This window comes from Oenanthe melanoleuca, chromosome 3 (genome assembly GCF_029582105.1).
Source record: "Oenanthe melanoleuca isolate GR-GAL-2019-014 chromosome 3, OMel1.0, whole genome shotgun sequence".
In the NCBI taxonomy this organism is placed as follows: Eukaryota; Metazoa; Chordata; class Aves; order Passeriformes; family Muscicapidae; genus Oenanthe; species Oenanthe melanoleuca.
In genome coordinates this window covers 56,617,929-56,632,631 of record NC_079336.1, presented here as the reverse complement: position 1 = coordinate 56,632,631, position 14,703 = coordinate 56,617,929, and the positions used below count along the sequence as shown (strand labels likewise).

Below are 14,703 nucleotides of genomic sequence, written 5' to 3'. Positions count from 1 at the left end.
CCTGCTGTTTGTACAGGTGAGGATGCCCTCTGCAGGTACTTCAGCAATGAAAGGATACCCCCAATCATTGAGGAGAGCCCCTCCACGCAGCACCCGCTCTGCAGGCCGGTGTCTGACAAGCAGCTAGCGAGGGGAGCGGATTACATTCGAGGCAGCAGGTGCTGTGTGAATACAGACCTCCACAACAGTGCAACAATTCCTTTTCAAGAGGAAGGTGCTAAAAAGTCATCGGTTACATCATCCACAAAATCCTCCTCGGCAGAGCCTTCGCTGCTGGTCAATTTGATCACGAGACTGAAATTGTTGACTCATTGACTTGTCCCCAGCGCTGTTCCCAAGTGCCTTGGTTGGTCACACCTCTCTGCTCTGCAGCTTCACTGACACACAGTGACTAATGCGCTTTTCTTTTCCTGGAGAATCTTATACTTTTGCCTTTTTCTTTGTCATTTTTGATGGATCAGAGGGTTTCACAGTGCAAGGAGGGGAGAGAGGTAAAGATCAAGTTCCTCTTCCTGGCCAAAAACTGAAGGCATTTATTCCCGTGGAAATGAGTAAAATTTCAGTGAGGTAGAGGCCACACACGACCTGGAAAGTGCATAATGACTCAGAGGAAAGCATTGCATTACTGTGAAGTCCAGTGGCACTTTAGTTGTCTGAATGCTCAGAGGCCGGTGCAGCTGGCAGGGTGTCAGGGTATGTAGAGCTCACAGAAGTTGTCACTCTCCTGGCTGGGAAAATGAGCAAGGAAGCAGCAGTTTCATGCAACTTGGTGATGCTGCTTCAAGTACTGCATGAGATCAACCTTGTGAAGAAGTAGTAGGGTTACTGTTCTTTCTCTGATATCCAGAGTTCCTATGAAGTCTTAGGAAGAGAGTTCTCTTATTCAGAGATTTTAGGATGTTGGACTAATTTAATTATAAATCAATCCAACCTTATATATGTAATCTATTTTATTGAAATCACAGTACAAATAAGGAGCACTGAACAACTGCAGTGCTCATCTGTGAAGGTATATGGATTGCTACAACATGCCAAGGAAATGCATCTGTAGAGGTGGTGAAAGAATATATATTTTTTTTTTCCTTAATTGTTTAAGAATGACTTGCTGTTAACCAAAGTAACCTTTTAAAGACAGTCCTGTTGGACTTATGAGAACTTTTACAGTGGTTCAGTTTTTGAATGATGTGTTGTTTTTATGAAAAATATGTGCTATCATACACTACAATTGTAAAACATCTTGCTATTTTCTATATAGCTCTAATTTTTACCCCTCCAGAATTTTAAAGTAGCATTGGGTATTTTGGGAGGAAAATAAAACTTGTTTAACAAAAGAGGAGGATATTAAAGAGGTATTGCTTAAGAAGGAATGTACATAAGATTGTTAGTATGCAAACAGTTGTGTTTAAAGTTATTTAAATGTTAAATATAGTTGTATATATTTTTACATTTAAACGGATAGAGTTTGTACCTTCCTGTATTGAAGTATTGGGTGCAGCTTAGTCAAATGAAAAGAAAATAAGATTTCATATTACCTTCTAATTATAAGACTAACTATTTTTGTAGATGATACATTGCCAACAGCCTCTATTCCTTTGGTCTTGCTGAAAAGAAGGATTTATATTTAATAATTGGTGGGGAAAGAGGGATGTTAAATGCTAGTTTGCACTTAGGACTGGGGCAGAAATCACATGTGATAACAGGATGTTAAAAACACACTGTAATTCTGTCTACGAGATGTCACCATTTGCTGCAATGAGCTGATGAAGTTGTGCTACAGCTTCACAGAGAGAGACAGGGTGTTTCATTCACTTCTCAATTAATTATGTTTGATTGTGAGTCACTAAGGACTGGGGAGGCTGGTTTGCACCTTTCTGATCAAAGCAGATATGTCTGTCTTCTGCCCCTCTCCCCCCTCCCTGAGATGGCAGTCTGTACTGGAGACATGAACTGCTGCTGTGTTTGCAGCTACATCCTAGAACAGTTTGGTCCTGCCTCCAAGAAAAAGGCTGGCACTGCCATGTTGTAGGCTCTGTGGTGTAGTGTACTCCATCCTCAAAAAGGCTGAACTGTTCTAAAGGTGTTGTCTAAACAAGACTTTTAAAATGAAAATTCTGCTCATCTTCCATGTCATGTTTCTGTACATTAAAAATGAATGGGGGCCATCATGCTTTACCTCTTATTATGTATAGTAAATACAGAGGATGCTCTACAGTTTAGGGGTAAAAAAAAAGTATCACTGATCTAGGAATAATTCACAGCTGATATCCTTCTGACTTAACTTGCAAAAAATTCTGCTATTATGCAAAAACTTGGCTCATCTCTTGATGTTGAAGGTACGTGTATCTGTCAGATCAAAAACTGTATCTAGGCTGACTTCCCTTATGAGTACCACATATGTTTCCAGATATCCTGCCATGGTACAGTACTCCACAATACTCTGAATACACAGTCATGGTGGCAAAACCATGCAGTTAACAGGAAAAGATCATAAACCCCACAAAAATGGAAAATAATACTTAATATTTGTGCACATATGTATGGATGAGGATCATGCACTTTTGAAATATTGAGCAGGCTTCTATTGTAGTCTGTAGAATATGTAAAAGCCAACACCTTTGCTTTCTCTTACATAACCATTGCAAAAAAAAAAAAAAAAAAATCCGATTTTGGATGGTAATGTGTGAGAGGAAATAAGACATAAAAATGAACACTAATGGCAGTGCAGGGCAATTCTCCAAGCTATGTATTTCTTCTGGTATTATGCACAAGTAAATTAATCAGTGTTTGAATTCTGGATGATCAACAGAGGTGGACACAGTACTGAGAGTATTATACTAATTTTGTGCCCATCAATGAGCTGGTAATTATTCCTTCCTCATGACCAGGGCTTGTTTTAGAAACAGCATGCTCCATACTTTTGGTGCTCATTGAACAGAAAGGAGAGAAAGTAAAAATCCAAAACTTAACCAAATCAGGAAACAGATGGTGAAAGACTAGCTTTATAGTTGGAGAGGATAAAGAATTTTCTTCTTACATAAATGTTTCTTTAGTCCCAATCTTGTGTCCTGTTTTGTTACACTGCCACCAAGTAGTCTTCACAAACTTCTCTATACCTGCAATCACATCCTGAATAGACCAAGTTAAACCCCTCATCAGGCTTTAGCTTACATCTTGATGAATCCAGTTCAAACCTTTTTTTTTGCAGGTTTTACTTCCCTAGGAGCTTTCCTTCATTCATCATTCAATTTTTGGAATATCTTACACATGATCTGAGCAGGAAGGCTTTCATGTGCATGCATTCTCAGAAATGCCTTTGCCAGCAGGATTGCTGTCTTGGAGGAGTGTGAATGTTGGCTTCTGCTTGTGTTTTCTGCACTAAAATATTCATCTCCCAATTTCTACCATGCATCCTAGTGCACCATCTCAAAGCGTGAGATTGAAATGCTCATGGGCAATTGGAAAGAAGTGTTGTGTCCTTTGGAGAAACCTTTGTTCTGCTGTGCAGCTGTGGCTTCTTTCTTTTCTGTGGCCTGAGCTTTACTTTGCACATGCTGTGGTTATGGAGCATGTGCTCTTTGTGGCCATCACATAGGAATGCTTTTGTCTCCTTGCAGGCTGTAAGGTTTTTATAATGGACAAGAGCTCTTGAGGAAGCCACTGACTTAACTTGGTGTATTCTGTGATTCACTTAAAATGTAGAAAGAGCACTCCAAAAACACTCAGTTTGGAGAATGAAAAAAAGAGGGCTCAGGCTAAGCTAAATGCATGGGTCTGTGTTGTGTCAAATGCTGCTTCAGCTGTGTGGCAGTAACTCTGCAAAGAAAACACCCCTCACAACTGCAGCATGCACATTTGTTTCTACTGCTACCTTTGTATGGTGCTAGGACATGAAACAAGGGCAGTCTTTCAAAGCAGTTATATATAGTTCCACACTCCACACTTGAGCTGTAAGATGTATGACAAAAGCAGTCAAGAGTTGCTGTCAGTGTGTAATTTCACTAAATTCTGCTCTGTGTGCTGCTGCATCAGTTTAAAATAGTAACCTCTCTTTATCCTGTTGCCTGCACAATGCAAGTCCCTAACCATCAGTTTTGTCTTCCATTGTGATAGTTAGCAACTCCTGGTAAGATTTTGTCATTCCCACAGGGCCTCATGCAGTGGTCCAAAAGCTTAGTTAGTTTAGGCTTATTCTAGACTTTATCCAAAAGAGTAAAGTCAAATTTAAAAACAATAGTACTGCTCCAACATCATTTAGAATTGGAATTTTTTAAATGCATACTAAATATGAAACAGGCGGGAGTTGTCTGTTGCACATACTTTGCCAGTGAAAGAAAAAATGAGGATTACATACTCAGTGGAGGAAAAAACCCCAGACCTCTGGGTGTCCTCCAGTTCTTGCCAGTGGGAGAAATGTGTTTATTTTAGCATGACATAGAATAGATATAAACATTTCTTTTTAAACCTTCCTGTGTGGTCACCTCAGTTATTTAGGATGATGTAAGCCACTGACTTTCTCCCTTAAGTGGTTATGGAGTTACCCAATATATTTTTTTGGGAGAGGGCAAAGATATCTTAGGCAATTATGTGATTGATTAACAGGATATGGAGACAGAGTAATTAATCATAAAATAAGTGCCAGAGAGTGCTGAGTTATAGGGAGAATCCTTGGGGTTGCTTCATGATTGTGGTTTCTGTTTGTTCTCTGGTGAGGGCAAATGTTCTCTATGCCAGACATCAGCCAAGGAAAAGAAGTCCAGTTTACTGTGCCATCTTCAGCTGAGAGGGGTCGTTGCTTGGGCTTTTTTGTTTTGTTGGTTGTTTCTGACAGCCCACACCCTTCTTGGTAGGTGTATCCCTTTTTCAGTGCAAGTAGCCAGAGTAGGAGCTGCTGAAATGCACCTGTGGAGCAAACCTGACAAGGTCCTGGTGGATCACTGGGCTGTGCTGGCTGATGGTGCTCAGCCACCACGTGTTTAGACGTGCTCTGGGAGTGCCTTTGCAGTGAGGAGCCTCAGACCCTTGTGACCTGTGCTTAGAGGCTTTTTTGTTTGGGCAGTCTTTACTGAGAGGCATAAAATATGCCACTGTTAAACTGATATTTAATGTTTTGACTGTGTGTTTAATGTTTTTTTTTCCCCCCCAAGTAATTGCAGGCTTCTCCATGCTACTTATTAATGTGTTTTCATCTTTCATCCCCAATTAGCTGTTTTTCAGTACCAATGTTTCTAATGAAATCTTCCCATATTTCCAGTGAAAATGTTCATAATGTCAAGTAGTCACAAATGAACCATAAAATTTTAGTCTGTAAACTGTGAAAGAATCCAAATCAAACAAAACTTCATTAGCAAAACACAAGGAAAAACACCTTTTTCTGCCTTGTGAATAACAACTTATGAATGATAATGAGTAATAGTGAAACTAAGGATTTTCCTCCAGGTAAAATATCAGCCAAACTTTAGTGGCTGCATCTTGGGTGATGAGTTTGATTTTATTACATGCTAGTAGAAAGTGAGGGCTGTAGTTAAGATATTGTGGATTCTTGCAGAGCAACTGTGGGGTTTAAATGTGTCCTCCACACAACATGACCAAAGAATGTCTTAGATGTAACAGTTTTAGCTGGAACTCTCTTTCCCACATCACTGAATGTTCCATGGAACATGCAGAAGTCTTAATATTGTCTGGCATAGTTCTCAACTATTGGTTTCTGGGGGGCAAGTTGGTATAAGTTCCTATAAGTGAGTAGGATGAGAGCAAAATAAATGATGTCCTAAATTAATTATTTCCTTTTTCCTATGTCCTCCTTCCTCTCTGACCTTTTCCTCCCTACCTTAAAGCTAAGGGGCTTCCCAAGAATTTATTTCACAAACAGCCATAAAGTCTTTAATATTTATAGCATAATCAGTTTGTTTTGATGTCTGAGATAGTTTTAGCCAGAGCCTTCCAGCAAAAATAGTGCTGCCCAGAAGACATTTCCAAATTCTTGATTCGGATATAAGAATTCCTCTCTGCTTAGTAAGCTGTTGGCTTAGACTCTGCTTTGAAGTTACTTAGACCACCCTGAGCAGTCCTTGGTCCTTTAAATCCAGACACATCATCTTACCACTGGATAGGAAGAAAGGTCTGTTTTGTCTTCTCTTTGAGAGTTTGTAAAGCTGGAGTCATAGGTCACATTGGAGAGATGGATGTGGACCTGCCCCTCCCTGCCTGCCCTCTCCTGCTGTCTGTGCAGTGGCTGTGGGGGGAAGCCCATCAGCTAAAGCAGCAGCTCCTCTCTTCCCTCCCTCATGCTCAGGATATGAGTGGCAGGCCTCCAAATAAAAGGCTACTGGGACAAGATATGTGATTTGCCAAGTTTGTTTTCCTGTACAAGGGTGGGAACATTGTGGAGGGGTGATGTGTCACACAGCACGGAGATAATATGATGTGTTAGTGCAGGGATGATATGAGGGAGCCCTTATCTGCAGAACCAGAAAGGTTTGGCAGCATGTGAGCTCTGGTATAGCACAGGCATGTTTCACCTAGTGCTTCATTAAAGCAAAGGGAACAACTGAGCTGGGGCTGTCTGGGAGAGGCACCAGGGCACGTACCCCGGGTATCACACATGGGGGAATCTGGCCACAAGGAATGCATCTGGCCTGCTACTGACAGAGGTGGCTGCTGTGCTTGGAATGGATTTGGGCTGTGTGGGAAATGAGGCTTTCAGAAGGATGTGGAAGAGGCTCAGGTTTCAGCATCATGACTCATTTTCCCAGTGGTTGACCAAAGTGGGGGAGGTCTGATGGGAAGCTGTGATGAGAAGAACTCCTGCTATCTTTCTCCCTATCAAGAAATGCCAGGGAGTGGAAACAAACATCACCAGAAGTGTGAAGTTCAAAAAACCTGAATCATGCATGGTAACCAAAGCGCATGACCCCTCCCACAGGTCACTCCTGCACATGTGGATTTTTCATCTAGTTTGCAATGAAGTATTTGGTGTGTTTTCAAAATGCATGAGATTCTGGACACTCTCTGGTCTCACACACTGCTGTTCATGTAGCTGGCTGTGAAGAAAGACATCTTGGCTAGTGAGGCTGGCTCTGGCTGTCTCAGGGCAGGAGCTGTGAGGTGAGAATTGCATTACCCTGACTAGTTTGATACAAGCTTTGTGGGCTGGGTGTGCAACATGCCTACATTTTAAAATGAAGTGGAAGCCAGTCATAAAAATCACAAAAAAACATATAGATGCCAATAGTGGGAGAAGAGATTCTGCCAGAACATTGTTCTCTGGTTGCTTTCCAGTACTCTTGCCTAGTTTGTGCCCCCAAGACAAAACTCCAGGTGCTGCCCTAGTGGAAGGTGTCACACTACCTGACCTCAAAGGCTCATTTCCATTGCTCAAAGCACAGGCCAAGCAACATTTCTGTTTTTCTGTAGGTCTTGAGTGATTTCCAGTGATGACTAGTCTATTCAGTCTGTTGCCACCTTCTCCCTTTGCTCAAGGTGCCCTTGCTGAGCATCTCAGGCAGTTTTGGCATTGTCACACTTGGGTGCCTGCAGAAGGCAGTGTTGTGTTCAACATGCTCGTGCTGCTTTCATACCCCAGCGTAAATAAGAAATTCTCCTACTAAGTAAAGGTTTGTCAGGCAAGAGGTTCTGTCCTCAGCACTAGGTCTGATTGTTCCTTCTACTTTTTGTGCCAAATCTGGTTCATTAGAGCTGTTTCTGGTTTATGATTGAAAGGCTGAAATGAAAATAGGATCTTGTTGGTGAAGAAGATTCAAAAGAACATTTGAGCAAATTAATAAAGGCCAAAGAAACTAGAGAAGTAAAACCAGGCACTAATTCTTTATCTGAGCAGTACTAAACAAAAAATACACAAAGTAAATGTGTATGTGGTTTGCATTTGTGTGGGATTTCATATCTCAGCCCAGTGTCTGGAAATTTTTAATATTATTGTGCTACAAGTTTCTTGACAATGAGCTGCAGGTAACTGTGGGATGCTCATGATGAAGCTGCTGCTGTATTATCGTGCTGTTGTATTTTGGGAGAGCAGACTGCTTCCTACCCCTGGGTTTTCTGTTCCTTCCCAGCCCTCCCACTCTAAAACCAATGCACATCACATCAGATGGCTTTCAAAATTATAAGCTTGTCACTAGATCCTCTTTTCACTGTCCTACTCAGTTCAGCTTTTGAGAACAATATGAAATGTATTTTTAAAGGCTGAAGATGCTGCAATTCATAAGCACAGGTAAATGCAATTATTGATTGGTTTGAGAACTGGAGCCATTTTAAGGTAACAGACATGCTGCTGTATTTAAGATGAAAAGTTGTTCTTCAAGTAGGAATTGTTTTATGTACTTGGACTATTAAATACGCGCTTGATTCAGAAATGCACAGAGCACCATTTGTGCCACTTAAAGTTCACATGGAAAAGCTGAATCATCCAAGCCATCTGAATGATGCACACTATTTGGTAGTTGTTTTCTTCAGCAGGCAGCTGGTGATCTCTCTTCCTGTGTTCAGGGCTTGGGTGGGGGAGGAAAAGGAAGACAGAAAGGAGTCTCCGGGGTGGGGGAGAAGCTCTTGCTTCATGTGTGCAAACTTTATGGTTTCCCTGAGATCTCTCTAAATTTGTGGTAAGTTAAAGCTCTATTAAGAGGATAGAAGGGGCAATATATAGGTTATAAAGTGTTTATATTTTAAAGTAATAATGCTTTATGAACATTTTAGGCATGATTTGTTCATTATATTTCAAGCAGTTCTTCATGGGGGAACACATGGGATATGTGCTAGGGCTGGGGATCATTCAGACTTGGTAGCTTCTGTGTCTCCTGCTCTCCCCTCTTGAAATAAGGAGGTGAACTGTGAGATTCATTGCCTCAGTCACTGGCCAAAAAATGGTAACTCTATTTCTCTTGTGCTGCTCATGTAAACTTAACACCCAATTTACATGTTTGCCTACTGAAGCTCATGGTAGTGAAGGGCAGTTTAGAGCTGAAAAAACTCCCAGGTCAGGAGTGGGACAGACATGTGACAGGGTTGGGGGGAGCAGTAGTTTTGAAGAAAAACCCCACACGTACTCCCTGCAGCTACATCCTTAGTTTTCAACATTTAGCATGCATCTTTTTTTCTGTGGATGTTTTATTTATGTTGACATTGGTGAATAAGTTTTTTTCTTCTTTTTCAATGATCTATCCCTCTGTTACAGTCTATCTTACCTATTTAGATGATAAGATTTTATTTTAGCAAGCCTTGTCTTGTAGTTTTAGCTTCCTGAGTGTGCTGGGGATTTAATTATTCTCTATTGTACTTACTAGTACAGTTGAAAGGGCCTAAAGAGCAGCAGAATGGAAAAAGCAATGCAGAGAGGCTTTGCTCAGATCTTGTTTCTCTGACTTTTCTTTGGGTTTCTCTTTTTTTCCCAAAGTTGAAGAGGGACTCAACCAGCAGGTATTCAAATCTCCTTTTGAGTCTAAACCAAACTGTGTGACTCTGTCAGTGTGAATAATGAACTGCCTGGGAATTGATGGCAAATTACTTGTATTTCTAACCAACACAGAGCAGAAAGAAAGCAAGCCTTTAACTGTGCAAGGGGGACACTTCCATTCCTTTTGGTGATGGTCATTTTAGGGCTGGCAGTGCCTGCAGTAACCTGAAGTACTTACACAGTAGGTAAGTACTCTTACACAGCCACTGTTGCTTAGAAAACATTGGCCTTTGAGAAAATATTAAATCAAACTATGCTGCATAGTCTTAAGAGAAGATGACAGCCTTGGTGTCATAAGAGCAAACATTAAAGAGTTATGCAAGAAATTTATAGAACAAGAGACAATAAGCCTAAATTACAGCCCAGAGCTTGAATTTGGTTGAAAAACCTGGTGTCAAGGAGAGTTAAGCATTGGTTTAAGATGCTGAAGGGAGCTGTGGAGCCTCCATGATTTGATGTCTTAAAGAACGGGTTAGGTGACCTCTGTCAGAAATAGCCCGACTATAATTGATCCTGCTGGGAGGGACAGACTGAATGATCTCTTGATGTCTCTACACCCTTGTGAATTTGCAGAGATGTGAGTAGGCTGTGGTGGTTGCATCCTGGTAGAGTTCACCAAGTGCTTTCAGGCCCTTCTGGATAAAAGCCACCATGCACGCTTCACCATGACCCTAGTGAAATTTGGAGGTTCAAAGGACCCTGAAGCAATAAATGAATGCATGGGAAGATGCAGTTCAGGGGCACCACACAGGAAGGAGGGACAGGGAGCAGTAACATTCAGAATCAGTAATTTTGCAGTTTTGTGCTTATGTACAGTAAAATCATCATAGAAAATTAGCACTGTTTTTCCTTCAGTTGAGGCACTTGCAGAACTTTATAAAAACACCACTTTTTGTTTTGAAGAATTATGGGGGTTTTCTTCTTAATAGAAGGAAAGTATTGGGAATGGTGCTACACTTCTCACAAAGGAAAACATATTGATGGCCCTAAAATATAGTTTGACCTTTTAAAATCAAGATAATAGACCTACAAAATCAGCTCTTTTATACTGCTTCCTGATAGAGTTGAAAGACACTTACACACATCCCTGCCATTTCTAATTTAATTTTTAATTTTTAAAAAGGCAAATAACTTTCAGATAGGTAGGGCAGCTCTGTGCTTATGGAAGTAGTTTGTTTCTGTATATAAAATCCTTGTTAAAATGAGTTGTGAAGCAAAAAAGTAAAAAGATGAGTAGCCCAGGGGTATGAACTTTATGGGGAGACACATGGGTGGCATGATACCAAGAAATTAATTTCTCATGCAGTGCAAATTGTCAGTGGCCAGACTCTCCAGAAAGCAGCACCAGATGTCCTGAATATTTCGACATTCAAGTCTGTAGAAAGCTCCAAAGAGGAGGAAGTGAAAGGATGGTGGCAAGTCTCTTGCAAGCAATTTTAGGGATGTGGGACTTCATTTGCACATGAGTGTGACAGCTCTTTTCAGCAAAAAGCATGGTGGGAAGTGGGATAGGCTTTGTCTTTACTACCACTCAAAAGACTGAGCCATCTGCTTTTCCATGTCATCAAGGAACACGGTCTGGTCTGCTGCCTTTTTCTCTTCTGTGGAATATTTACTCTTTCCACAAGTAGCACATGTGCTTCTGCAGACCTGTCAGTGCTGCCCTCACTATGATCCAGAGTGCACCTAAAGCCAGTAGTTATTTTAGGGAGCAATAGCTGAGTCTCTGCATCAGATTTCAAGATACATTTTTGGGCAAGTTTTCAGATAATCCATTTATATGCAGTTGAAGTTCTTTGAAGATATAAAGTGGCGTGTTACAGATAAGTACTGATTAGTCATGCAAATAAATGGAGATTTTTTTAATTAGGGCAATTTCAACATGACTCGTACTGTGGAAAAGAGCCTATGTAAACATATTAAATAGGTAATTTATTAGTGGGAACAACCTGTGATTAAGGGTGTTGTGTTTTAATTTTGGGGAGGGGGGAATAATATACTTCACAAAGTAACAATGCAAGAGAGTAACAGCCTGATAAGCTAAAAAACAATAACAAATAACCTCTGTTTTTCAAAATATTCATATATTTATAAATGAGATTTGTGTATCTTCAGGTCTGCTTGAGGCACAGTACAACTCCAAGAAAGATGGGCATCTCTAGCGTGTACTGCCTGAAAAGTGGCAGTCTTGCCAGCTGGTCAGTGTGAGACTGCTTACATATCCTGTGGTGCTATAGCAGCTTTGTTCTGGGGTTTGCTACCACTTTTGTGCCAGGACCCTTCCTTGGAGTAGCTTTTTTTTGTGTGTGTGATCTGCCAGCATGCTGACTGGGAGTGACACCAGGTGTCTGGGGTGTTTGCCTCAGGCCTTCTGGTGTTATGTAGGAGGTGTATGAAGTGTTTCTGGGTCATTCTGTATCTACTTCAGAGTCACTTCTCTATGTGTGTGCAATTATATGTCAGGTGAATAGAGATGGGGGCCAGGATCAAGGTATTGTTTTGCTATACTTGCTCAGGAAGGCTTCTGAGAGGCAGAGCCAGACCTTTCATGTTCTTGGATATGGTTGCACACTGCTCTGCTGCTTTCCTTGGAGTCAGGACTGGGGTACCTCTGTGGTGAGGAGTGGAGCAGAATATCAGATTATTGTTATTGATATGTGAGTTTATCACCTTTGACAATATATCCAGGCAATGTAAGTGATGAATATTTGATGAACTACGGGAATACATCCATGAAATGATTCCTTGTCTCTTTGTTTTTAGTGCCAGGACTTGTTTATAGTGGAGTGTGCCAAAGTTAACCTCCAATTAAAAATCAGGAGAGGCAAGTGTTTACCCCAAGGTAAACACCACGTAGTGGCTTAATTTACTGTCAGTTAGTCACAACACCCACAGTCTTTTTAATTTATGACTAAAATGCAAAGGTGTAATATAAGTGGATTTTCCAGTCTGGTTTCCTAGTTTCAGTGGAATTTGCCTGAGCTTTATATAAGTATAAAAGTATTTACATGTGTGTATGACTGTGGGTGAATGTATGTACCCATGCACTGAATTCTGTTTAAACTACTCAACTATAATATTTTTGATGGAATGGCATGACTTGTTAGCTCTGTCTTTCACATTCAGTCTTTTACCTTTGCTAAAACCTTCCAAAGAGTTTAGACTTGGAAACTATAGTCAAGGTTGAGTCTGCTGTTGGCATATTTCTCTTTCCACACAGCCCCTTACCTAGGCAGAGGGTACACCAGACTCAAATGAAAGTTTAGTGAAACAGCTTAAGTGTAACTTCTCAATTTATGCTTATTTGAGAAGTATAGTTCTCTTGTTTTTTTTTTTTTTCTTTAAACTGAGAATATATAAGAATGTATTTTCACAATCATTGAGGTTGCAATTCCTACTCAGTATTGAAGTACCTACAAAAATTCAGTGCAAAACCTACTTTTAATCATTGCTATTCTCCTTCTAGTGTGAGGGTTACACTCCAACTGTGTCTATGTGTGCAGCTGTGTCTATCTCTGCCTTTTTAAAAAGAAGTTTCATTTAGTGTTGTGCTTTGAAAAAAACCCAAACAACTGCTGTGACTTCATGACCTTTCTAAAATGTGTTCTCTGCCTTTTAAATAGAGACTTTCACTTGAAGGAATTTACAACAGACTCTCAGTCCTTCACACTTAGGTCTTGGCTTCATTCCAGAATGTAGAAACTAGATTTGTAATTGCCTTGCTTACAAGGTAGGGTTTCCCCTTCTCCTTGTTTGCTTGACTTGTCAGGTTGGAGACTATCAGGCGCCACTTAACCTTCTTTAGAAAAATGTTTTATTTCTATTCCTTTTCTGATAAATGTCTATTTATTCTCCTGAAAATCCATCATGAGAATGAACAGAAAAAGTGGATTATTCTGAATTTAATTTGTACTATAAGAGACTGGGTTTAACAGAATGGAAGAAACTAGGTAAGGTGGTCCACAATTAGATTAGAAGATAATTTGACTTAAGATTCCTGTTGTATTTTTTTTTCCCTGAAAATTATGGATTTAGATAAAATTTGGTTAAAACAGTGGTCTGAAATTCTGTTCCAGGCTTTAAACAAGACTCAAGCACAGCAAGTGTTTTGGAGAACAAAACCATTATTCCCAATGGCTTTTGGCTTGAGACTGTGGGCTAATTATTTATTTTAACCATCAGTTTCTCCTTTTGGATACCTGACTGGCACTTGGGCTTTCAGGACATGCTTGAGCCTTTCTCTCTCACACATGCCATCATGTGCCCTTTGGCTTCCTTGCTATCCAAATCAGCTCCTTGCCAGTACTTTACCCTTCCCAATGATCCTATCTGCAGGTCCAACACTCTCTTTAGGAAGAGAAAGTTAATGGGTGAGAGGTAATGTAGTCCAGAGTGTTTTGGGACCAACAGGCTATAAGAGAGATCCAGAGTGAGCTGTTTCTTTTGTCTGTCTGTCCTCTCCGTCTGTCCTCTCCTCCCACTGCAGGAAAGGGCAGCAGCAGCTCCAGGTGCTGCTCACAGGGGTGGAGGAGCAGGAGAAGTGATGTCTCCTCCTTGCTGGGGTAAGGCTGTACCATGGATCCATGCAGAGGGCTAGCCCTCCCCTGGAATTTCTGGACAAGGTTTTAACTGCTGTATTATTTAACCTTTCTTTCAAATACTGTTGTATGAGCAGCTGGCACTTGCTGTCTGACTGGTGGTGCCATTGGGCTTTTATCTGTGTGACTCTGCTGTAGGAGAGCAGCACAGGAATTACTCAGCTGGCTGGGCTGCTGAGGGCTTGTCAGCGGTGACTAACCCTGGTTGCATTTCTAGTCCTCTCAGCTCTCTCTTTCTTATCTCAAATAGATTGTGAAAATATTCTGAATGGTAAAAATTGACTTGTCTGTAACAGTGCAACAAACAGATTATGTATCAAAGCCTGGTGTACAAGTCCTTGGAAATTGTTTGCTCACATGCTCTCCAACGTGGATTTTTTTTTGCAGCATTTGACTGCTTGGCTGAACTGTGTGGGTCTCTGCTCCCAGACAAACTCTTGCAGTGGGAGAAAGATGTTTTATTTTTCTCTGTGGATGAATGCTGGTATTCATACAAAAAGGAGCCTGACTAGTCATGGACATAAATAAAACTCCATTCAAGATAATGATGGCAAAAAGGGAACGTAGATATATCAGATCATATTCTGTAAATACAGACAATAATGAGGTTTGTAGAATCTACTTAACTTAGGTCTTGGT

At 40.7% G+C, this 14,703-nt stretch overlaps 2 protein-coding genes across 4 annotated transcripts in view; both read left to right on the top strand.

Moving 5' to 3' along the window:
- Window positions 1–2,165, top strand: part of CNKSR3 (CNKSR family member 3) — a 52,339-nt gene extending 50,174 nt beyond the window's left edge. Inside the window, exon 13 of the mRNA XM_056486479.1 lies at window positions 17–2,165. Within this exon, the coding sequence (XP_056342454.1) occupies window positions 17–315 (299 nt within the window). The 3' untranslated portion in view covers window positions 316–2,165. The remainder of the gene's footprint in view (window positions 1–16) is intronic.
- A 6,390-nt stretch (window positions 2,166–8,555) lies between these two features.
- IPCEF1 (interaction protein for cytohesin exchange factors 1) overlaps window positions 8,556–14,703 on the top strand; it is a 78,792-nt gene continuing 72,644 nt past the window's right edge. For 2 of the 3 annotated variants that reach the window (XM_056486483.1, XM_056486480.1), the window contains exons 1-2: window positions 8,556–8,615; window positions 9,539–9,651. The gene's annotated coding sequence lies outside the window, so the exon portion shown is untranslated. Of the gene's footprint in view, window positions 8,616–9,340; window positions 9,652–14,703 lie in introns of those variants that run through there. The other variant, XM_056486481.1, reaches the window with a different exon arrangement.